Below are 25,739 nucleotides of genomic sequence, written 5' to 3'. Positions count from 1 at the left end.
ACAACAACAACAACAACAACAACCACCGCTACCACCACCTTCTCGGATTGTAGCCACGCTCTTTGGGCACACAGCTGTACTACAACTCCCAGCATGCCCATCGCCCCGCCCGCCGCGCCGCGCGCGGGCGCCAGCGGCGCACGGCACGCTGGGAGTTGTAGTCCTCGRGGGGACAGGGACGGGCGCTGCGCGCCCGCCTGCCGCCCTTTCCCTGCACGGCGGCGGGGAGGTGACTGCGTATTTGTGGATATCCCTAAGAAGCACCCATGAAATCCTGGCCGTCCCGCCGCAGGAATGCTCGAGTCCATCCGCGTCACCGGTGAGTGTCGCCCGCCGCCAACGGGCGCGGCCTGAGGCAGCGCCGCGCGACCCCTTCTCCCCCGCAGTATGTGTACGTCCTGTATGCATATGYTGTATGTATATATGGGAATACATGCATTGGGCTTCTCAAATTACTGCTGCGAAACTCTTTGCATCCCTCTCAGTTGTTTTCCTCATTTAAAGCAGACATCTCGCCTTGCGCAGCGCCCAGCCCGCGTTGTTTTCCTGTGATGGAATCCATCCCGAAGAGACGTGACGGAGACGGCCTGCTGTACCTGCACAATCCTTATTAGATTTTTATTTTACAGGGACTCTTCCCGAGCAGCTTATTTCCTATTCCATGTTTGYGTGGACCTTACGGGTTTGTTGGCTCTGGTATATCCCAAGGGGTGCAGCAGCAAAGTTCATGCACTGGGGTGATGSCGTTCCTAAGCATGGATGTCCAGCAGAAAACGTAAACATAAAACCCCTTATTTTCAGTCAATCTCAGTGCTGAATCAGGTGCAGGTCATGCAGTCGGGTATTCCCGAGCAAGCCAGTGCTGCCCTAGAGCAAGGTGCAGCCTGAGACTCGTGTTTCGTGGCTGTGTCCTGAGGCTGCTGGGTCACTGGGAGGCTGCTACTCCATTTCACGAGGGTCAGGACTTCACTTTTGCTAGTTACGACTGTGTTCATGTGCCATTTCATTTGGATATCCTGAATTTGGAGCTATGGCCTATTTCAGCTGCTTGGAAGAAAGCGCTTGCAGTCCAGCTTTTATTTTTCTCTTGTGGTAGGAAACTTACATCTTGAGTATCATTTGGATTTCAAAGGGAAAACAAACAAACAAACATACAAAAAAATTGCAGTCTAAAAATAATGCTGAAAGATGTAATCATAATATACTGCCATTTTAAAAAATCWGTCTCGTAAATGCTGGATTTATCAGAGAGCTGCACATAAACACTGGCAGTTTATGACTCAGACAAGTCTTTTTTTCTGAATTGAAATTTGCCTTTGGTTTTGGAGCTCAAAATTAAAGTTGAATGCCAGGTGTAATATTACAGGAAGAAACCAAAGAGTAGACCTTCCAGAAAAACAAATGAAAATTGAGTTACATTTTGTAGTTTTCAATATGATAGGTTTCTATTTAATAAATTTACCATGAAAAATGGGAAACAGCTCAGTGCTAGTGTCTTTACAGGAGTGCACTGGCTAATTCTACAACTAAACCATTTTTAGGCGTGATCAACAGTGCTGTACGATTCAGGTTGCCTGGCACTTTCTTTTCAAAACCCCTGAGTGTTTGCAAACATTGAAAGTGCTTATAATGTTTTATAGTTGCTGCTAGATCAGCTGGTCAGCTGCTTCTGTTACTCCACAAACATAAGCCTGGAGCACCTGTAAGACAGCTCCTACACGGCCTTCTCTGTAACAAGGTTTGTGGCAAAATGCTGGTTCTGTGGCCCTTTGCACACACAAATCATACAGTCCGGAGCTAGTGAACAACTACACTTAATTGCCAGTCTGTTTATATTACCTGCATTTGAAAGATAAATTTCTTCAACATAATCATGCATTTGCGAAGAGTCTTGACACATCCTTTTATTTCCTTCTCATTATCATTATATTCCTGTMCTGGGAGGAAATTCTCCAAAAAATCCTTGCCAAGTGCTGCAGGTACCATACCTGTAGCTGAGAAAGGATTTGCCTGCTGGGCAAAAAAGGTCATTTCATGGGAGTGACAGATGGTCGGAAGCCACGAGAGCTCTCTACATCAGGGATAGCTGCGTGGAGAGACCCAACTATGCACCAAATAACTATCATCTATTCTCCTTTTGCCACCTATGGAACAAGCATTTGAGAAGCTGTCTGGATGGTACGAAGAGTACCATCAAGAGAGGTGGAGAAGAAGTTCTTTTTCTCCAAAACATTCACCAAAATCCGCAGAAAATTTTAAGATTTGGCTCTTACTAAATGCATTATTAAGATAATGAAAACAGCTCAATGYATCAGTTTCTGAAAGACGTAAACCGGTGTGTTCCTGAACTCAATACAAAATTTAACAGGTCTGCTTTCCAGGTGCTAGGCTCTGACAGCACGTGGTYGTTTCTGTGGTGCTGCAAGGTTCAAAGCAGCTGCATAAGGAGAGTACAACTCCGACATGCAAAATACTCTGCTGGTGAGGAATTACAATTTGCAGCGCCCACATATCCTTTCTGTCAGTCTTGGTGTCTGTTCCTTTCTCCAGTGCTGCAGAGGCACAGAAATAGCTGCATGTATATAAATAAAGTTGCCCTGTGTAAAACTTGGCTGTAGCAACAAGATCCCCATAGTTACAACAAAATCAAGCAGGTGGCATTTTGCCTAATTCTGTGACAGGCTGCAGTGTAGTTAGTTGTAGCTGCAGTGTGGAGTAAGTGTGGAGTAAGTGTGAGCTCCAGCCGATTTCCTGATGGAAATCATCATCCCTGACAGGGAGCTGCTCTTGTCCTGATGTGGGGTCCATTAGCAGACAGGAGAGGAGCTGCCTCTGGGCATGTCTCCTCCTTCAGTGYCTCGTTGGTATCAAAATGGGCACAGGCCCATCTTCTGCCTCTCCTTATTTCCACCTCCTCACCTCCTGCTCCTAGATCTGGCACATCACTTGGCGTCCCATTTTATCAGMCTCTCCCAAGAGCTGTGTTTTTGTTGCTGTGCTGTTGCACAGAGGAAGACGATGCAAATAAATGGAAGTGGACAGGCTGGGCAGTGCTGSAGGACAGGCTAGGGTTTTGCTGTGTGGAAGGACTTAACGTTTTGTGACTTTCGAGTGTTCGGAAGTGAGATCAATGGGGAGGATCTGGTTAATGCTGTACAGCTATAGTCTGTGAGTCACAGAATGGTTGAAGTTGGAAGGGACCTCTAGGGATCATCCAGTCCAACCCCCTGCTCCAGCTGGGACACCCAGAGCACGGGGCACAGGGTCACACACCTCTCATTAAATAGTTGTATCAAAATACCCTAATGATGAGCTACAGAAAGCAGCCTTTGTAACCATGAGCAGGAGCAAAATTACTTGAGTGGGTCTAAAGTGCCTGAGGGTAGACCTTTCTGCCATGCCATATGGCATACTTGCACAAAAATCGTTCCTTGGCTCTTACTTTGGGAAGAGAGACATTTTTGCACTTAGAAATTAAGCACTGCAGAACAAAAGAGTGACTCGTGACTTAATTTTGTTAACTCAAAAGCAGGTTCTGAATGAAAGCAAAACTTACAGCTTGGAGAGCTTGAGTCTCTGTCTTAAATATTCCCTGTGCAGGAGATGACAAATTTAAAAAGTTGGCACAATTGGCACAAAAAACCACTCCAATGGCAGCTTACCCCAGCCAGCAGCTGATGGATTTGCATTTTCAGCATTCTTTCTGCAGGAGCTAAGGATGTTTAGAGGAGGATCAAGATTAGCTTTGTCATTTATGTAGGCTTCATGCCTTGAGTTTGTCAGTTTTTTTCATGCCAATCCATTCTATACAATAAGAGATTCATCCTCRTATAGCACTTCAGGTCCATAATAGTGCTTGTGGTCCTCTTTAATTTAACTTTGAGTAATTAAGTGGTATTTAAACAGCACTCGAGCTTACAGATGTGGTGACTGTTTGGTACCCTAGTTATTTAAGCCCTTGCTAATGCTGATGCTGATCTTACCAGTGGGAAAGGGCTCTTAGTTTGCACCTTTAGCAGCTGCAAGACTAAGCACATTGAAATTTCAAATACATTAGAAATGATTTAAAAATAACTGTTTTCTCTTGGAAAGGATGGAGAGTCTGCAAAGGCTGTTCCTTATTAGAACATTAGCTGGGAAAGTTTGTCCGTCCCATCTAATCTATTGACAGTTGCAGTGTGCAGAGTGTAAGGAAAGAGCAAATGTGAAGTAGGGTTACTAAAAACTCCGTAACTGGTGTTATGGCTGTGCTAGTGGAAAAAATAAGGCATAAAATTAATGCAGACTGCAGCAATAGAGCAAAGAGCTCCAGAGGGACCTTCCTCAGCAAGAGGACAGAGGTTAGGAAGGAGGAGAATGCGGTAGAGGGAGGCCTCTCCCTCTGAATATCCGAGGGAAACAACAGCTCATTGACTTCAGTAAAATAATAGTGTGGGGAGTTAAGTCTGTGGAAAGGAAAAAAAAATCTTAATTCTATAAGCTGTTTAAAGTGGAATTGCTGAAGATAGAATTGGTGCCTGTCCTTGGCCCCCGATCGCCACCTCTGGCTGRACTGGTTTCAGGTCAGATCCATTTCCAAGGCTGGTTCACGGCTGGACCTGTAGCTGTGCAAACATTTGGTGCCCTCATAGAGGGGTGGGACGAGACCTAGGCAGGAACCAGCAGCGAGATGGGACAAGCATGGGAATACCTGCCAGGAAAGGCACCACTTTACGCTGTTCTAAGCAGCTCACAAGTGTGTTGCACCTAAGTTATAGGCAATATAGTGCGGGCAGTTTACCCAGTTTACCTGTTGTACATCTCACRCTTGCCATCTAATGGTTCAAACCACACACAAGTTGATCCAGCAACTCCTCTGTGGAAGATCTGCAGTGCAGGGACTTTTGTCCCCAGAAGATGCTGTTATAATAGCACTTACCCTGCTAACAGCTACACGTAAAGCTGATCTTAATATCCACGCAGTGACACATATTGAGACCCAAGTGATGTACACTGTGCCTYGTAGAAGCAGCAGTTGAAGAGAACCAATCCCTGCAAGCAGGAGGCAAAAGGCTGGTCTGTTGGACCTAGCTTAGAGTCACTAAGCGGGAAGCGGGCAGGGAGCGAGGCACTTCCCAGCCAGCACGGGAGCCCACACTTGCCATTTGTGCGGCCAGCCATCCGCCAAGGGGAGGCTGAGCACCAACAGCAGTGTTTGGGAACATTATGTGGATTTGGGAACAATTCCCCGGAGGCTTTTAGAGCCATCAAGGGTTGGGTTTGACAACYTAAGACAAATATGACCCTGCTTGTGCAGTTGAGTTTTGGCAGGTGAAAGGCAGCTGTGTTTCCAATAAGCCTACAGCCATTTCAGCCTAAGGGGCCTTCAGCTGAGTAAGTGCTCAACAGCAAACAGCTCCTCACTGGGCTCGGGAATAAACAACTGTTATTGTTATAAACAACAATAAACAACAGTGCTTTTTTCTTTTTTCATCCACTAAGGTCAAGGATGAGATACATAGCTCAGGATACAGGATAAGTATTTTTAATCAGTATGAGTGCCCCAACAAATATATGGGAATAACAGCCTCAGGAGTTTGATGCTGTTTTGCTTTGGCACTGCCTCACCTCTTCTGTTTTGCAAAGTAGGGAGGTTCACATTGCTAATCAGCAGATTTGGAACTGCGGTTACGTGATCTTTGTGGACACTCTGGAAGCAGGAGCTGACAGTCTAAAATCTGCTCAATGATCCGTAGATTCCAGGCTTCCAGCACAAATGCACCTCAGAGCACCCCCGCTTAGGTGGCAGGAGGCTCAGGACACCCCTGCTCTGTGGCGGCAGGTTACGTCTGCTGCAGAGTGGCAAGCTCCTTAAGGCAGCTGCAGATTCGGGCTCTCCTGGGCACAAAGAACAACCCCCTCCTGCACACGGGACTCAGAGGGCTCTGGGCTGCCCGCTCAGGAACCGGAGCGATGGGGAAACAGGTATTTAGCAGGGGCTGTGGGCACTGCTTGGTGTGAGAGCTCGTTGGCAGCAACTCTGCTGTACTGCATGGGCATGAGAGCTGGAGGGGCAGGGAGAGCCTTGGAGGCCCGTAATAAACTCTTTCTAATGTCCCTTTCAGAATGCAATTACTKCACGTAAAGTAATTACAGCTCAGCTGTATAAAACTGTGGGCTGAAGTTAGCATCCCCATGGGGGCTTTTAATTAATCTCTGCCCATCTCTCTCATTCCGTGAATACTTTAATTTTAGATGCAGAAGCAGGAATTATTTCCCTGCGGCAGGCTTTATTTATGCCATTGTCTCTCTCACCACAACTATTTAATGGGACAGGGGGTGGAAGGTTAGGACCAGGAGTAGGGGTCAGGTCCCTCCAACAAGCTATCCAAACGGTGACCACACTTCTCATCCTCAGTGTCTTAGGCTGTGTGCCAGGGACCTGCCTCCCTATCCCAGGGGTCAGGGCAAGAGCAGAGACTTCCTCCACTTACGTTCCTGCTGAAGGCTTCTCRCATTCAGCTTAGTTCATGGTGTTTCTTCTCAAGTATTTTCCTTAGACGGGCCATTACGGTGGAGCTTTGGGCAAATGCAGTGGCAGTGTGGTCGCAGATTTTAGAGATGTACTTGTAACTAACTGATCTCTTTTCTATTTCCCTTCTTCTCTCCCACCTCTCTTTTTAAATATAACTTTCTCTCTGTATTAAGGAGTAAATGCAGAACACTGAAGCCCCTTAACTTYCTTATTTCTGCAGTTACAAACTGTGCAATGGCAATACCATTCTGGGTGCCCTCACCCTTCCTGAGAGCAAGTTCTGTGAATCAGATTTTACAGACGAGGCCACTCCAGGCCGCTTATATCCCAGCACAGGTGCCCAAGGAATTTCAATTCCTGTACAGTCCATGTATTTCTACACCGTTTCCTTGTTTTTAAGCCATCCTTTATCCATGCAGAGGCATTCATTGCATGRCGAAGATCACGCGGGYGTTGCTTGAAACTAAAAACYGAAGATGTCCGTGTGACTGTGAGCRCTTATAAAGCCATGCAGAGGAATCTCCTTTTAAGCAAGTTAGCTCACAGCTGCAAACTGAGTGCGCTCACACAAGTTGTGCACTTACACATGGACTTGCAAACCCAGAATACTTGTTTAGCTGGGTTTCAAAAGCCCGATCTAATTTGTTTAAAGCTGATGTGTATACACACACACACTTCCACATGTCACACCAAGTTATTTCTAGTCAAATTCTGCGTTTCATTTTTGTTGCTCTTTGGGATCTTAACTTTCCATTGCTCTTTAGAAAAAACAGATTTGTTTCCACCTTTTTCCTCTTTTAATGCAGAACAACTTCACTGGCCTAAGCAAGAGCTCTCCAAGAAATCAGTCCTGAGCCCAAAGGAACACAAGCTGAACATCAGCAATGAAAACCATTCCCAGCCCGTGGCCGCTGGCGTTCTCAAGGACATTTTCACCACAGGAACCAGTAGCTACAACGTCCTTCTGCAGAGCCAAGAAGAGAAAAAACACCAGGCTCCCCGGCAGCCCCCTGCTCTCCCGAAGAAGCAGAGAGGGGCCCCACCGGGCTGCGGCACCCTGAGGTTTGCAGGCAGCAGCGCCGCGCCGCCGCCCCCGCCCAGGAGCAGGACTAAGAGGCATCCCAACCAGGCGAGGCCTAAGCAATCCCGTGGGAAGGCAGGAGACGGCTCCGGGCAGAAGCTCTGTTTGCTCACTGCCATCAAGCCTGCCAACGTGGAGAAAGAGAAGGTGAAGTTCTTCAAGTCAGATTTCACGTACAACCCTCAGTTTGAATATGCGAACCCTGCACTGCCAAATGTGTTAGCCAAGCACAGCCAGGCATCTGACAGATTCCTTAAGCAGGTATGCTTTCCATTTTTCCCCTCCTCTCATAACCTAGGTTTTGGTTTTTCTGCTATGCTCATAGAGGTATTTTGCTTTATTTATTATTTTTTCATTTTAAGGTGCAAAACTATTTCACCTCATCTTTCTCATGTACTGCTTAAGAAAAGCATCAACGATAAAACAGCAGAATTTAAAGGGTTTTTTTTTTGCTGTTGTTAAAGTGAAAGCTTTCCAAATGTTTATGAGATTCTTTTGTAAGATAAAGACATAATTTCTCATAACTGATTACCTGAAACAATGTAATGCAAGAAAGCTCCAAAGGCAATAAAACAGAGTCTCATATAGGAGAAATACAATGTATAAATAGGCTTCAGTAAATAGGAAAAAAAGCAATATAGAAATACTGCCAATCCTCTTGGAGACACAGTGATTTGTTAAAAAGGCCTTGATTGCCTTGAAGTTATGGTTATCAGATGAACATATGCTGATTTTACTTGGTTTGATCAACTTTGGAAGAATATTTGCATAGCATTAAGCTCAGTCAAGCATCACCTCAGTGCTGTGTGGCCTGATCCTGACCAAAATGCCATTCTGGAGACAGATAAAACTTAAAAATATTTTTTCACTGAATCACAGGATGATTGAGGTTGGAAGGAACCTCTAGAGATCATCTAGTCCAACCTTCCTGCTCCAGCAGGGACACCCAGAGCATGGGGCACAGGGCGGCATCCAGGTGGGTTTGGAAGACCTCCAGACAAGGAGACTCACAACCTCCCTGGGCAGCCTGTTCCAGGGCTCTGTCACCCTCACAGGAATGAAGTTCCTCCTCGCCTGGAGACGGAACTTTCTGTGCTCCAGCTTATGGCCATTACCCCTCATCCTATCGTTGGCCACCAGTGGAAACAGCTTGTCCCCTTCCTCCTTGCATTCTCCCTTCATGTATTTATAGATGTTAATAAGATCCCCTCTCAGCCTTCTCTTCTCCAAGCTGAACAGGCCCAGTTCACTCAGTGTCTCCTCATACGAGAGATGTTCCAGTCCCTTAATCATCTTTGTAGCTGGACCAGCTCTCCACTGGACCCTCTCTAGGAGCTCCACGTCCCTCTTATACTGGGGAGCCCAGAACTGCACCCAGTACTCCAGGTGCGTCCTCACCAGAGCTGAGGAGAGGGGCAGGATCCCCTCCCTTGACCTGCTGGCAACGCTCCTTCTGATGCAGGCCAGGATCCCATTGGCCTTCTTGGCCACAAGGGCACACTGCTCACTCATGGTTAACTTGGTGTCCACCAGGACTCCCAGGTCCCTCTCCGTGGAGCTGCATTCCAGCAGGTCGACCCCTAATCTGTACTGGTGCCTGGGGTTATTCCTCCCCAGGTGCAGGACCCTGCACGTGTCCTTGTTGAACCTCATGAGGTTCCTCTCTGAACCTCATTTCTGAAAATCATTTTTAATATAAATGATTTCATAGAATAGTTCATATTCTCTGCAATCAACCTGGCTTCCTAGGCTGAATAAAAAAAAAAAAAAAAAAAGTTTGGTGTTATCTATATAAGAAACAATTCTCCTCCCACATTTTTAATAGGGTCTTTCTAAACCATTAGATCTGACAAGATTGTTTAAAACAGGGAACCTCTTGCTTTAAGTGATACTTAACCTCAGAACTTATTGTGCATTCCAAAGGTTTCCATTCTTGGTCTATGATTATTTCATTTCAACACCCCTCCGCCCCCCAAATGCTTGATACAAAAGATATTCCAAATTAAGTTTACTGGGGGTTCTAATGACTGCCTCTCAACTTGGGAAGGATCAGGTATTTATTTTCAAATCCCAAGCATGCAGGCACTCATACCTATTCGGTCACTATATCATAAGAGTGATTCTGTGTTTCCACACTGAAATATATCTACATTTATCTACCTACCTACCTACCTACCTACCTATGTTAACTCAGTTGCTGGGTTTTTAAGATGATGTTTGCCTTAGGAAAGCAAAGCACCTGTTCTGTTCTGTTCTAAGATTTAGCTCCTGTTCTTCTAAACAACCCAATAAATCATACTGACACCAAATCAAATTACTCCTTGACTAGAGCATGTAGAAAAGTTTGCTGCAGTTTTTTTACAGTAATGTTAGCAATATTAATGATAGATTACTGCAAGTCAGCAACAGCTTGTCTGTCAAATGGCATTCAATGCAAATTATCCCATTCAATATGAGGTGGCAGGGACTTAAAAATGATTTTATGCATGATGATTTTATGGAGCAAGCCTGTCAGTAATTTAACCTCCTACTGAGGAAAGAGCCCACTCCTTCAAAATAAGCAGTCACCCTTATTAGTAGGGAACAATCCCTTAGCATTAGTCTGATTTGTAACTTGACCCTTTCAAATAAGGGTTTTTTAAATTGTTAAAAATAGTTAAACCTAAATTAAATATGATACTCATGAAACCTCTCAAGAAGTTATAAATTCTTTCTTAAGATTTAGTTAAGTGATGACTTTGCCTCAATAAAACCCTTCTTAGCAGTTCAGCCCCCGCCAAGCACTGATCAACCCTCCGGAGCCTCCTACAGCGCCGGGAGCAGCTCCGTTCCCGCGGGTGGCTCCCRGCCCGGCAGCGGGCGCTCTCGCTCCTCCGGCATAAAATCTGCAACCAGAAATGTTCAATTCCACACAAATCTGAATTTCATTTCATGCAAATCGATTATCCAGGAAAAGCAGCATTACTCCAAGTTTTACTCCATCATGTTGCATGAGCAGTTGTCTTCAATGCTCTTTTTTTCCCCCCCATTCAGATTTTACTTATGAGGAGAAACACGTAGATTTCTCTCCRACTTTATAGGTGGCTGCCAAGACACATGAATGAAATGACATCAAACACAGCCATTACAAAATGCAAAGGCCTTTAAACCACTTCAAGGGTGTTTTTACCCACTTGTGAAGCCAGCCTGCTGAGAGCCAAAACAGGTTGCATCCTCTTACTGTCCTTCTTGCCTTGGTGGAATCAGTGGCAACATATGACAAAATCCCCTTGCCTTTTAAGCAAAAATAGGCAAAAACCAGCACTCATTTGCCAACAATTAACAATATTGCAGCTGTTAAAGTGCAGGCTCATGAGTGCTGCCTTTTCCTCATAGTTCTAGAGAGGTAACATTTTTCAACCACAACCATATCCTATTCTCACTTCCATACAGCCATATACCTTCCCAGCCATACAGCAACTGTTTTTGCAGTATTAATACACTTCAGATTTATACTTCCAAAGTCTCTTTTTGTCGTACTTGATTTGTTTCTTTCATCTTACTCCATTTTCTGCATTATAAGGTTCTTCCTTCTGTGACTCATGCAATATGTGCTATTAAGGAAAAGAACTCGAGCATTAAAGAAATAGYAAATAGCTTGTCAGATTTCTAGCTTCATTTCGGTTGACACTTCAAATGCTACAAAAATAATTCTTTCTCCACTGCTGTATTTCAAGCTCAGAGCAGCTGTGTTATAGTTTCTATGAAAGTTTCCTTATCTGCAGTCCTTCTGGCTCAAAATATTTATCTATATTTGTTAGTTTTTATTATGACTTAAAGCATTTGTGATCTTTGTATCGATGYTGTAGGTAGTAATATTTAGGCAGAATTGTTCTTATTTTCAGAGCAGCTGACTTATCAGTTGCTCTTTTCCTAAACTAGCGAGGAAATTGCAACTTCCAGGAACTTGCCTCTGGAGAACCGTATTTCTTGAGCGACAGGCAAGAGCAGTAAAGACACCATTTTTACTCATTTCATATGGAGAAAGATTTGTACTTTCTGTCCTTCATACTTGTACAAAAACATAGTATTAAGTTAAATGGAAAGGGAAARAAAGAAAGCCAGGTATACCACGCTGCAAGTGCTTTCACTACACAAATTTAAGTCATGACAAGAAGCAGGTGAATAGAACTAGTCTACAATTAGCAGATTGCCACAGATGATGGAAGATAAATAATCAGGAAATGGGAAAGTAAAATGCAAGATATTTAATGTAGTCTGTTGTAGGATTCTGTTTACACCATAGGCTACATGTGTTGAAGATCCATGAAAGCACCCCTGGCTATAAAGGACATTTGACTGTAAAACATCTCAGTGTTTATTAGCAACACATTCTAAACTCACTCCTAAGCTAAGCTTTAGCAATAAGAGCGTGTTAATTTGTAACACAAGTCTGTGAGGCTTACCCAGGTAAGGCAGTTCTGAGGACACTGCTTTTCCTTGGGAAGTGTTTGCAGAGCACTTCTAGTGATACTGCAGGAGAAACAAGGGCTTAATTTATAGGACATTTATGAACTAAGGCAAAACTAGCATGAATTTTTATCTCCTTAAAACTTAGAGAAGACATTTTTTTCATTGAAAAAAAAATCACCGTGCTTGACTTGTTGAAACATACTGTTTACTCGTAGAATACAAACATACGGAAAGAAAAAGAAATGAAAGCTCTGAATAAAAGCTGAAAGAACACAGCCTAAAGAGGCTATCCTCACAAACATATACTCATTCCTATCCCTTTTCCCAGGGCATCCAGAAAAGAGGGCAGCCACCATTTTATGCCTGTTGATCAGCCTAACAAGCTCCATCTGGTACAGCTTAATGGTACTTAAGCATACAGCTGGAAAGCCTTTCCTCTCACTTGGGTGTATAGAGGCTGTGCAGGGAGGATGTAAGGGTGCCTATAAGTATTGTCTGTGTCACGTATCTCAATTGAGTCCTCATAGCTGCTTTTGAAGATAGGAAACTGGATCTAAATGAGTCCATTTTCTGACCCAGCTGCCTCCTCCCAAGTCATCTATGTGCAGCAGTACAGATTAGTTGCTTGAGAGATACCACAGATAGACGTGTTGATAGGATGGACTTGCAAAAATAAATGTTCCTGTATTGCTGTACACAGGTAACTTGAGATTGAGATAACTGTTTGCTGGGAGCAGTTTGTTAAAAAGAAAAAAAAAAATCCCCTAACACCTGGTAATTAAGTAGAAGTGAATGCAGATCTGCTGCCCCTAATGGTTCTGTGTTGTTATGTTGCAGAGCAAACTGTGGCTCCTCAACTGGGCCTGCCTTGGGACTGTTTCTTCTGCCACATTCTATAGCCATAAGAGAAATTCAACCAGACTTGTTGGAAAATAAGCAACAGGATTTAATTCTCCTTACTAGTAACCTAGTACAGACATATAGTTTTGTTTGTTTTTTGTGGGTGCTGAAAAGTTTATAGGTTGGCCTTAGAAACAAGATCATTAACTTGCTTCCCACTAGCCGAGAAGCTGGAAGATGAGTTCACCATTGGATGCTGAGACAGGCAAGAGCTGACTTGCTCTCCTGGGTTTTGCCCTTTCCTGGCAAGTTCTTGCAACACCAGAGTGTGTCACCTCAGCTCAGAGACAAATAGGGAACCTTGAGTGAGGGCTCTCCACGTCATAGTCAGTGGCTGGGATCCAAAAAACCCAACCCTTTTTTCCTTATGTACCACCGTTTGCCAGGGTGGTGGTGGCAAGTGTCAAAATGCGCCCTGTTGGGGACAGTGCTGGGGAGCTCAGTGCTGGGTTGCTCTGCCACCTGCAGAGACTTGTGTGCCCGTGGGACAGGGAGTGTGAGCAGTGGCTCAGCCCGTGCTGGAGGATGCGGAGCAACCCTTGCAYCCGCTGCACAGCTGGCACCTGGCACTCCTGGAAGGAACCACMAGGACTCCTTCTGCTTTCTTTGAAACAGAGCCGTGGGAAAAGGTGCTCGTGGCCATCACGCAGTTCCTCACGGTGAGAATCCTTGCTCAGGAATGAGGACACCAGGTGTGATGACTCTGCCCATCTGCAGGGGTTCAGACCTGCCTCATCTGCTCCCTGGTGGCTGAACCCTCAGGATATACATTACCCAGTATGGCACATGGTGGGAAGTGTGTCCTTGGGCTGCCCATCTCTTGCTGAAGTTGCATCAGTGCATGGGTTGAGGTGCAAGGGGGCAGTGTGGGGTCTGTGGCCTTTCAGATGCTTTTTCATGGCCATGTATCTCCAAGAACCTGCTCTTCACCTTGTGCTGTTGATCCTGGTGTCTCAGGGCATTTTACAGAAGCTGTGGGCAGATGGGAGGGCGTTCAGCAACATGCCTGGAAGCAGACGGAAGGGCTGGGAACTGGCGGCTCCCAGCTCCCAAACTCATGTTGCYCCCATTGATGTGGGGGGGTGTCAGTGCAAGAAAGTTTCTTGTCACTGATGGCCAAACAGAGGGTTTAATGTGTGCTCTGTGTTCATTTCCTTGTTGTGATGAAGGTGCTTTAGAAAATACCTGCATTCCGACTATGGCAGCAGAGTCCTCTGGGATGACGCCCTCCGAACCTGCTACAGCCGTGTCTTCCTCATAGTAGTAGCACGAACAACATGATCCTATAGACATCATCCTATAGACAACATCAGAACAGGATAAAGCTGATGTGTCCTTCTTAAATACCCTTATTTTTATGAGCTTTATGTCGAGAAGAAACTGTCTCCTTGCTCTCAAATGGTTTCATCAGTGCTCTGCATTAACAGTTCTCTGCTTTATCAAACCCAAACCCATACAGCCCTACTCTATTTCGGTCAGCACCCCAGATTTTTCCTACCCTTCCTCAAGGATATGGAGTATCCTTTCTATTCCTAAGCCCAATACTTCTTTCCATTGATTTTTTTTTCAGCATCTTTCAGTGTCAGAATCTCATGCCCATTTTTCCTATTGGTGTCTTCCCCATGTAAAGCTTTGTCATTGTGTTGTAGGAAAAGCTTTTCCATACAGTTCATGATGGAGCTGAACGGGACCTAGTGCCTGGTTTGTGCAGGGGCAGACTGAGCTCCATGTTCATGACATCCCTCTGAGGCCACTGAGACCTGTCCAGACACGGAGAGTACAGGTTGTTGTGAAATTATTGCAGCAGTRATTTTTCTCAGCAGCAGTTGACATGAGCTAAGACAAACTCCTACTCCTACACTCCCCCACATGCAAAGATTCCAGTGCCATAAATTTCTCGTGCTTTCTTGGCAGTAAAAATACATTCAAAACAACCGTTGYAGAAGAAAAGAAGGAAAATGAGGAGCCTGCCTCCCTAGCTTTTAATTTGAGCTGAAGTCACTCATGCAATTTAGTGGAGCACAGGAGTCACGATTTCCCAGCTTTTTGGTGAGTTGCTTCATGGTTTCCTAACTCGCACCGTTCAAAACCAGTGAGCATTCAGCCGCTGCTTTTGGATGCTCCAGTTTTCCTATTCCCTGCTGCATTTCAGCGCCGAAGTCTCCCCAGGCAGGGGTTGTGCCGAGAGCAGCCTGCAGCTGCGCAGGGCATCCGGAGCCTTCGGCCTCACGAGGGCAGCTYGTCCAGGGGCAGCCCTGTTACATCCTGCTGCTTCATCTCGCTGCAGTTTTATATAATGCTGGTAGGTATCACAGCACGTTGTTAGGAGAGTTTTGACAGCAAGATTTAGGCTTCAGCCCGTCTCCTGGTGGGCAGATTCCCTCGTGCCTCTGTGGGAGCCCATTCAATTGCATGGAGTGGAGTTCAATTCCCTGCTGCCGACTCCTCTGATCCCTTAGAAGTTATTAATGGTGACAGAATTAGTCCCTTAATAACCACTAGGGAACTTCATCTGACAGAACAACCTAGTAAATCTCATTCAAAACTTCCCTCCTGACTTCTCAGTACCTGAAGATCTTTCTGGAATTTATTACTCAGAGAGAGAATTGACCAGAGAAATAAAAAGGGAACAAAGAAGAGGTTTTGGAGATCAAATATGGTGCTCAGATTTCTTTGACAATGGGGATTACTGATGCGCATTCAAAGGGATTGAAGCATCAAAGAATATGARTAAGAGCTTAGCCTCATGTGTTTAATGGACTTCATTGAAATCTCATGTCAACAGCAGCGAAAACAAATTTCATGCTAGACGATTAATTGCGGGACTTTGTCTTTCAAGTGAGCAAATRACAGCAATTAATTGTTCAGTGAAACCAGATATACCAAACAACTACTAGGTGACATTAATATCTTAAAGGAWCTGGCACCTTGCAAAGGAAACTAGAGAGCTCTTATGTTGAATTAATCGGGTGCCTGCTGATTTGCTTCTTTTACCAAGGATTTTGTGTTAGGCAATATGTTAGCATTTGCAAAGACATTGAAAACATGCTAAATAGCCTCTTAAAACAAGTTTTTTTTTAAAAAAAAGATTTAAAAAAAAATCCTTTGGGAAAATATACAGGCTCTCTGTCAGGTTATAAACTGGATTTTGCTTTGATTGTTCTCTACATTAAGCCCTTGATCCCAGAATGTACTGAAAGCAAATTGCTTAAAGCAATTGTCCAGAAACTTTAGGCCCTGCTTGAGGGCCTCGTATATTTCTCCTTTTAATAAGTTGATTAGACGTCAATTAGATACAAATTAGAAGCTTGCTTCATTTGTCTGAGATCATTTTCAAATAACCTGCAAGAAAAATACATTACTTTCTTAGGTGCAGAATCTTAACCTCCATGTCTTAGTCCCAGTCACAACCATGCATCCACAGAAGACCTAATGTAAAACCTGGGAAGTTGCTTGGAAGCAAAATCCCATTTACACTGTAAGTATTGGGATAGGTCTCTAGGATGGATGTACTGTTCTCCTCACTCATATTTCTGTACAAAAAATTAACAGGATTAACAATCAACCCAACAGCACTGAACTTCTTTTATATATCTAAAATAGCAGCGATGCAGARGAAAGAAAGATTACAGCAGTGACATGGGGTAGATAGCTTCTTTGCTTCCAGATTCTGTGACCTCCAGCACAGCTGGCTTCTTTAAGCTAATCATCGTTTTTTCTCTGCTAAGGTAGTAAATTATGGTACTTCCTTCACCTCTGAGTAAATTTCTTAGATCTGACCAGGAGACCCTTCAAATTAAAACAAAGCATAAGAGGCAAAAAAAACCCAGAAATACCAGAAATTAGGTGTATTATTCATTTGATATTCAAGTAGTTTATTACTTTCGTTAAAGAGCTGCAAAGAGCTGACTTGAAGAATACATCAGAACTAGCATTTATGGCTTTCAGTGGCAAGTAGTGAGGGCTGCTTAATCTCAACATAAAAAAAAAAGAAATTAAAGAGGATTGTTAATAAATATAAGAGATAAAATATCAGTTCTGGTTTTTTTTTTTTTTTTTTTTTTTTGTATGGACAATAAGCCAATCTGATAATATAAGAATATATATTTGTAAATAAACCGCGTTATCAGCTTGGTATATAGATACATTGACTGTATAGCGTAGAAAGAGATTCAGTCCTCGAGATTTCCACCATCACTATTAGTGGTATTTTCCTAGCAATAGTATCCATTTTGTAAGGCAATGTCAATAATATTTTTATCTGGGGTTCCTGGGAGCTTCTGTTGTCATATCAGAGAATATAGCGGTTTCCTTCGATGGGCTACAGCCAGGTAAGAAGATATCCTATAATGTATTTCTTTTAAGGGTGTGAACCAACATGTTGGGAAATAGCTTATTGGAAATGACTGTTTTACACTCCCTGAGTAACCTCTTCAACACACTCAGGGTTCAGAGCTCACGACATAAAGCAGGGATTGTGCTGCATCTCCATCCACAAAGGACTTCTCCCAGCAACAACCCATAGGATAGGTTGTTGCTTTATTTACTCAGTGGAAATTCCTTCCTTGTTTGTGTTATAAAGACMTATTTTGCTTAAAGGGAAGTTCTGCAAATAAAGTTTCTGCTGTTTCTGCTCTTTCTGAAACACATGGTACATAGGATTTAATCATAAGGAGGCATTTTGATAGAAACAGACTTGTTAAAATCACAGTTCGACAGCTGTTGAATCATGGTTCAGCATTTCTAAATCACAATATACCGAAATACCAAGATGATGATAATGGATGATATTTATAAAGTGTGTTGAAAAACCATAAAAGAAACATGCTAACAACTTAACTTTCCAACAGCTTTATGGCCTTTTATATCTGATTTACAAGCCAGTTATCTTTTTTTTCCCCAAAATTGCTTTTTTCCCCTAAATTATAGAGAAAATAGGTGTCATTTCACTAAGCTGAGAATTGTCTGTGTCATGCTGTTGTATGTGGGTCCAAGATGAGTTAATCAGAGTCTTTCTTCGGGATTTTGGCATTAATGCATGTCTGAAGATTATACAAATTGRTTGCAGAGGGTGTCAGCTTGCATGTAAGGACTGCAATTCCACAGTGACTCCCAGGGAGTTAAAAAACAAAAAGAGAAGAGAGGAAAACAGAAGGAGAGGGGAGGGAGGGAAAGAGAGAGAGTGCCAGGTTACACAGGSGTCTTACTACAGTCACATTTATTATACTTCTGTTTTTTCTAGTCCATTAACATTATGGAACGGACACTGCAGAAATACGGAAGCTATGAGAAATTTGAGCAGGCCACGGGAGGAAGCTTGCTGAGCAAGAGCCGCATCTGGAACCGTGTCAGGAAATACATGGTGAAAGAAGGCTGCCTTGGTGAGGTAGGTCGTGCACCAGGTCAGGAAAGAAGCATTTATTTCAACGTTAGAAGTTAACACAGTCAAGGGAACTGAGAGACCATTTGGGAGGCCCTTCCTTCATAGTTACAAGAATATTCCTTGCATCTTATTTTTCTAAGACTGTACCCAATTGAATTTCTGAACAATTCAGATGATGCAAGGTCCTTGCGAATACTTCAGCCATCTCTTTGAGCCCGTTTCCTGACTCATATATGCTCATTCTTCATTTCATCTCCTCTGGAAGTACCCAAGAGCAACACCCTTCCTCCTCTCTCCTTTTTTTTTTTTTTTAACTGTTTGCAATAGCACATTTCCATTTATTTCTCAGTTCTGCCATCCTTTCTTTTCTCTCACGTTACTTATACCAAAGGTAAGAAAGGTACGAGAAGGCCAAGAAAAATAACCAGGAGTCCAAGAGATTGAAATTGCACAGATGAAGGTGACGTAAGTGAATAAAAACACCTGAAAAACTTTGACTTGATGAATTGGTTTAAGTGCTGTATTTTTCCTCATTTCCACCTTATTTTCTAGAGGTGTATGCAAAAACAAAGCAAAACAAAACAAATATTTCTGAGTTACTCAAGATTTAAAAGGCCCAGTTTGACTAAGTTACACAGAATTGTTTGGAAAAGTCAGCTGAAGTTGAATGTAGAAAAGCAGAGTTACTGCAAATGTAAACACCAGCTGACACAGTGCAAGACTTGTGTGGGATGATTGGAGTGAACAAGAGGAATCCGAAACAGATAAAAGAAAAAAAAGTAGTTTATAGGAAATTAGGTTTCTTTAGTGAACACATTAATGTTAAGAGAGATTGTTACACTCATCACTGCTTTTTGGGAGACTGCAATTTGATAGTTTGGTGCCAAACTTTACCTGCTTCTCTAACAGTGAGGTTTCAAGGCTACAGTTTAAAGCAAGAGCAAGCTTGAAAAAAATTACATTTTTGGTCTTTGCTGTGCTTTGCTGTGCCCTTTGCTACATGTTTTATCTCTGTTTGCTTTTATCGAAGCAGAAACCTACACCCTCATAAAATATSCTATGTCTGTCCTTTATCAAGCATTCCTCTTCTTCTGCAGGACAGTTAATACCTCATGGTATGGTCTAAAATATGCTATAAATATTCTCTGTACTTGAAGAGAAGAGAGACATCAGCTTTTAATAAGGCTAAGTAGTACCAATAGTTTAGATTCTAAAGTGTGCAGATAATACAGTCAAATTGTGTGTTTATCTACTATTTTAAAATTACGTATATTTTCAAAATTATTAGACATTTTAAAAAACGAATTTTTCTCTACTTTTCCCTACTTCATTTGATTCCTTTCACTCCCAGTATGTTTAATGTTACCATATTCCAATTTTACCATCTCATATGTGCTCTATGAACCATCCAGCTAAGTCCCGCTGAGATCTCTGCGGTTTTCTCAGAAGCCCAGGTGGCCAGAATATCTCAATAAATTCTGAAATGTTTCACAYGGATAATCTGCCAATAACTGGGAAGAGCTGTGAAGGGCAAGGGACGAAGCATAAATGACCTATTTGGGAGGAAGACACGAAGCAGAAGGGAGCTCTGTGCTACCTGAACTCTCTTGTCTTTAGATTGTGGTCCATCTCACGGAGGACCTGCTGTCTCGAGCCTCCATGACGGTGGTGAACGGCCGTCCCACCCTCACCATCAACATGTCCACGGCACGAGAGCACTGGCTGGAAGGGATGCTGAGGCATGAGATCGGTATGAGCGCGACCGCAGCTGTGYGCGTCCCGCGTCCGCGCCTGGCCTAGAGATCCCTCTTCCAATGACCTGTGCTGTAGGTCTGCTGAAGAGGAGGAGAAAACGGTGTCCAAGTGCTGTTTCACTTCCCCATCTGCTGTAAGATTCGTAGGGTGCTTCTATATTAGCATTTCAGGTCAGATAAGGAGCGAATTTTCAAAGCCAGGCGACCAGCCATCCCCGCCTGCTGCTCRGAGGTCCACGCTGGCAGAGCAGTCTCAGAGCAGGCCAGGTATAACCCTTTCAGATGATGCTGACATGGAAGCTCTGCTCCAGAGCAGAGCTGTGGAGCTGTCGCTGCCCTCTGGCATCTTGCTTGTGAGACTAGCCCTGAAATTGGCTGCAGTAAAGACCCTGAAGCACTCCTGGTGGGATTGCCCAGCCCCAGCACTAGCCATTTCATTTACCAACCCCTTCTACCACACTGCACTGCTTGCTAACGTTGTCATGCTTTAAGTATGGGGAATGCATTTGGCCATCCCTACATGTAGGCAAGATGGCATCCACTTGGCCCAACCCCATGGAAAATTTCTATAAACTTCTCAGCGTATTTTGTTCTAATTAAGGGAAACAAAACCAGATTAACTTGCCTCATTGCAGAATTTCATCCCAGAGGTATGCACTGTGATTGCCTTGAGCCACTGTTAATCACTTTATAAGGGGACAGCAACCAAGGCTGCAGGAGGGCTCTCTAAGCAGCATCACTCAACCCTCTCCCATTACTTCTGTTCACCCCAAAGCCTTGTCTATCCTAGAGGCATTTAACATGTAAGGCACCTTTGAAAACTCCTTTTCATGGATTTGGGAACTGCAATTCTACTAACACTTGTATTCCTTAGACATTTTTGGAAGACCCACTTGCACTCAGCAGGGGGATTATTGCACTGTTGGCATTTAGAATAGGGCCAATCGATTTTTCTGCCTCTGGCAAAGTTCTGTTGTAGGTATGGCCAAAGATAGCACTTTTCTCACTGCCCAGGGCTACCACAAGTCCAGATGTTAGCATATCCTCCCGTATTTTATCATTTTTTTTAGAACAGTAACATCCACTGATTCAAGTCCCCTATTCCTTTCTTTTCAGGAACTCATTATTTTCGGGGTATTAACAACAACAGCCAGCCTTGGTGCAACTGGAGCGGCCGTAGAAAACATGGGTTAAAGCCAATAAACCCCACAGAAGAGGGTCTAGCCAGCATTCACAGCGTCCTGTTCCGCAAGGACCCTTTCCTCTGGAGGGCTGCCCTGCTCTACTACACGGTGTACCAGGCCAGCCAGATGTCCTTCAGCCAGCTTTTCCAGGACGTGGGCAAGTTTGTCAAGGACCCCAACACGAGGTGGGATTATTGTGTACGAGCCAAGAGAGGGTGGACAGACACATCACAGCCAGGTGGGTCTCTGTTTTACCCYTCTCTGGGCCTCACCGATGTGGCCAAAGCGTGCACAGAGCTCGTTCAGCATCTGTCCTGCACTAAAGGTTTTGAATTGTCCCCTTTCTCCCTTTTGCAGTTTCTAAAATGAGGCAACAGGATTTATGCTTTTGAAAATAAGGCTGAAAATGCACATTTTTGAAACTGTCACATTGAGCCAATAAAGGATCGTTGTTATTGTTGAAAGTGGGAGCTGTAAAAGTATGCAATTCAGACTCAGTTTGACCTACTTTCACATTTATTACAAGGAATGCTGCTGCAGAAATTCACATATATCATTTTTTGTGCTTATTTTCTTTCTCTGACCTTGAACAAACTGATGCATTGGAATAAATCTTGTTCCTCTTAGGCTGTTTCAATAAGGATCAGGTATACTTGGACGGCATCCTTCGAATCCTGAGATACAGAGAGTCCATTGATTTCCATCTTCTGACAGCCCTTGGAAAGGTGGGTGGACTCATTCCTACCTCAAAGATGTGGCTGCTTTGTTTTAGTAAGGTTGCCCATGAGGAGTTATGTGAGTCATTGCCCTTTGCTTCAGTTTGATCGATAAATCTGTGTTCTGTATAATATGTGACATACACAAAGCAGGAGCTACAAATATTTTGAGGTCCTAAAAATTCCTGCCATGTTTTCCTCGTTCCTCACTTATCAGATTATGATTTTACAGGCATAGTTCTCAGGCTTTCCTTTTCTTCCTTGATGGCATTTCAGGTTTAGCAGGGTTACTACCTGCACTGCAGTACAGTGCAATCCCTCAGGCAAGCAGGACGGGTGCTGGACAAGCAGATGGGCCTAGGAGAAAGTCAAATTCACATTAATACATCTCCTTCCACCCCAAAGAGAGAGCCAATACTGGGTTTTCCATCAGTCTTTCCTTTCTTTTATGTCATCTGATATTTTTTGAAAATCAGTTACTTTCTTTTTCTCCAGAATACATGGTATTCATAAGTTCACAGCGGTATGTTTTCTGTCCATTCTGATCATCACTTCTAGATTTTCTCTATCTGACCGTCACCCTCAGTTCTAAATGTGAGACTGGGTCAAGTTTGTTAGTTCTCAGATCCCTAGTAAGTAGCGCAGTTTTGCCAGAAGCTTCCTGCTATCTTTAGCAATCTTTAGATTGCTAGTCTAAATCTCTTTAGATTGCTCGGACTCCACATTTCATAAAACAGAGCTCAAACTTGTATAAAATGAGAATCAAGTTAGTACTGGTTTGCTTGGTTTCAGAGCTGGTATATCAACATTTCTTCCTCCTTGCTGTTGACCCTGGATGATGAATGGAGATGGCACGTTATGATGTAGGCTTTTTAGCCCATATTTAAGAAGTTTTGCCTGTCAGAAACATCCATGTGGGTCAGCAGAGTTATTTAACAAACTGAACCAAGTTGGAAAACTCTGGAGAAAAAAAAAATGCTGTTTCAGATAAGTCTGCAGCTTTATAATATACTAAATATACTAAATATACTAAATATACTAAAATATACTAAAGTATATAGACACATACTACAGTATATTGACACATACTCCCAAGTCTGCTTGATACAAGGTCCTTAGGCAATAAAATTTAAGAAAGTTTGTTTAAGACCCTCTTTAGCATGTAGAAACTCAGCTGCCTAACTAAGGAGCCTACACATGGCATTTACACTTGCCACAGTTGTCACTACCAGGCTGGCATTTGCGGTGTCCCRGCCCGTGTGTAGGAAGAGCAGGAGCTCCSTGYGGCCAGCCATGGTTTGTTTGGGATGAGGAGCGTGGTGACACCAGCCTTCCTCTTCACTTCAGAGGGGCTGAGGRCCACGTGGCCCCKCTGCTGAGCTCCTACCAATACAGCACAGCTTTGAAGCAGCTAGAAGCCTCCTCCCTTACTTGCAGGCTACTGCAAGTTAGGGAGGGTTAGGGTTTAGGGTTAGGGTTAGGGTTAGGGTGTTAGGGTTAGAGGGTTAGGGTTAGGGCCATTTAGGGTTAGGGTGTTAGGCTTAGGGTTTAGGGTTAGGGTTTAGGGTTAGGGTTAGGCTTCGGGTAGGGTTAGGGTTTAGGGTTAGGGTTAGGGCTTACTGTTAGGGGGAGGGTTTAGGGTTAGAGTTAGGCTTCGGGTAGGGTTAGGGTTAGGCTTCGGGTAGGGTTAGGGTTAGTGTTAGGGTTTAGGGTTAGGACTTACGGTTAGGGTTAGGGTTTAGGGTTAGTGTTCGGGTTAGGCTTCGGGTAGGGTTAGGGTTAGGCTTCGGGTAGAGTTAGCGTTAGGGTTAGGGTTAGGGTTTAGGGTTAGGGTTAGGGTTAGTGTTAGGCTTCGAGTAGCGTTAGGGTTMGGGTTAGTGTTTAGGGTTTGGGTTAGCCTTCGGGTAGGGTTAGGGTTAGGGTTTAGGGTTAGGGTTAGGCTTCGGGTAGCGTTAGGGTTAGGGTTAGGGTTTCAGTTTAAAGTTAGAGTTAGGCTTCGGTTAGGGTTAGGGTTTAGGGTTAGGGCTTAGTGTTAGGGTTAGGGTTGGGGTTAAGCTTCGGGTAGGGTTAGGTTTAGGGTTAGGGTTAGGGTTAGGCTTCGGTTACGGTTAGGGTTAAGGTTAGGGTCAGGGTTAGGCTTCCGGTTGCGTTAGGGTTATGGTTTAGGGTTAGGGTTAGGCTTCGGGTAGGGTTAGGGTTAGGGTTAGGCTTCGGTTAGGTTTAGGGTTAGGGTTAGGGTTAGGGTTTTAGGGTTAGGGTTAGTCTTCGGGTAGGGTTAGGGTTAGGCTTCGGGTAGGGTTAGGGTGATAGCGTTAGGCTTAGGGTTAGTGTTAGGCTTCGGGTAGGATTAGGGTTAGGGTTAGGGTTTAGCGTTAGGGTTAGGGATAGGTCTAGGGTTAGGGTTCGGGTAGGGTTAGGGTTGGGTTAGGGTTAGGGTTAGGGTTACGGTTAGGGTTAGGTTCAGTCTTCGGGTAGGTTTAGGGTTAGGGTTAGGGTTAGGGTTTAGGATTAGGGTTAGGCTTTGGGTAGCGTTAGGGTTTGGGTATAGGGTTTAGGGTTAGGGTTAGAGTTAGGGTTAGGGTTAGGGTTAGGCTTCGGGTTGCATTAGGTTTAGGGTTAGGTTTAGAGTTAGGCTTCAGGTAGCGTTAGGGTTAGGGTTAGGGTTAGGGTGGTACTTCAATGTTTAGCCTCATTGGTACTTCCCTRTTTACCCTCGGTTGTACTTCCATKTTTACCCTCGGTGCTACATCCATGTTTACCCTCAGTGGTACATCCGCGTTTACCCTCAGTGCTTCTTCCACGTTTACCCTCGGTGGTACTTTCGTGTTTACCCTCGGTGTTACTTCCAGGTTTACCCTTGGTTCTACTGCGATGTTTACCCTCCGTGGTACTTCCATGTGTACCCTCGGTGCTACTTCCATGTTTACCCCCGGTGGTACTCCCGATGTTAACCCTCGGTGCTACTTCCAGGTTTACTCTCGGTGCTACTTCCATGTTTAAACTTGGTGGTACTCCCGATGTTTACCCTCGGTGGTACTTCCGTGTTTACCATCGGTGCTACTTCAGTKCTTACCCTCGGTGGTACTTCTACGTTTACCCTCGGTGGTACTTCCACGTTTACCCTCACTGGTACTTCCGTTTTTATCCTCGGTGGAACTTCCGTGTTTATGCTTCGTGGTATTTCCAGGTTTACCCTCGGTGCTACTTCCGTGTTTACCCTCGATGGTACTTCCAGGTTTACCCATCTTGGTATTTCTAGGTTTATCCTCGGTGCTACTTCCAGGTTTACCCTCGGTAGTACTCCCGATGTTTACCCTCGGTGGTACTCCAGATGTTTACTCTCGGTGGTACTTCCGTGTTTACCCTCGGTGGTACTTCCATGTTTACCCTCGGTGGTACTCCTGATGTTTACCCTCGGTGCTACTTCCATGTTTACCCTCGATGCTACTTCCACGTTTACCCTCGGTGGTACTTCCACGTTTACCCTCGGTGCTACTTCCACGTTTACCCTCGGTGCTACTTCCACGTTTACCCTCGGTGGTACTCCCTATTTTTACCCTCGGTGCTACTTCCAGGTTTACCCTCAATGCTTCTTCCACGTTTACTCTCGGTGGTACTTCCATGTTTACCCTCGTTGGTACTTCCATGTTTACCCTCGGTGCTACTCCTGATGTTTACCCTCGGTGGTACTCCCCATGTTTACTGTCGGTGGTAGTTCCACGTTTACCCTCAGTGCTACTTCCATGTTTACCCTC

At 44.2% G+C, this 25,739-nt stretch overlaps 1 protein-coding gene across 1 annotated transcript; it reads left to right on the top strand.

The window, feature by feature from the left end:
• Positions 1-250: 250 nt before the first annotated feature.
• KIAA0895 (KIAA0895 ortholog) lies at positions 251-21,993 on the top strand (the record flags this gene model as incomplete). The annotated part of the gene is made up of 6 exons (XM_026040828.1): positions 251-319; positions 7,321-7,856; positions 18,190-18,333; positions 19,948-20,080; positions 21,201-21,506; positions 21,896-21,993. Coding segments are annotated over exons 1-6 (1,242 nt in total), but the record flags the coding sequence as incomplete, so codon positions are not given.
• Positions 21,994-25,739: the final 3,746 nt, after the last annotated feature.

This window comes from Nothoprocta perdicaria, unplaced genomic scaffold (genome assembly GCF_003342845.1).
Source record: "Nothoprocta perdicaria isolate Ctin4 unplaced genomic scaffold, notPer1 scaffold_269, whole genome shotgun sequence".
Taxonomy (NCBI): domain Eukaryota; kingdom Metazoa; phylum Chordata; class Aves; order Tinamiformes; family Tinamidae; genus Nothoprocta; species Nothoprocta perdicaria.
This window is presented reverse-complemented; position numbering and strand designations above follow the sequence as displayed.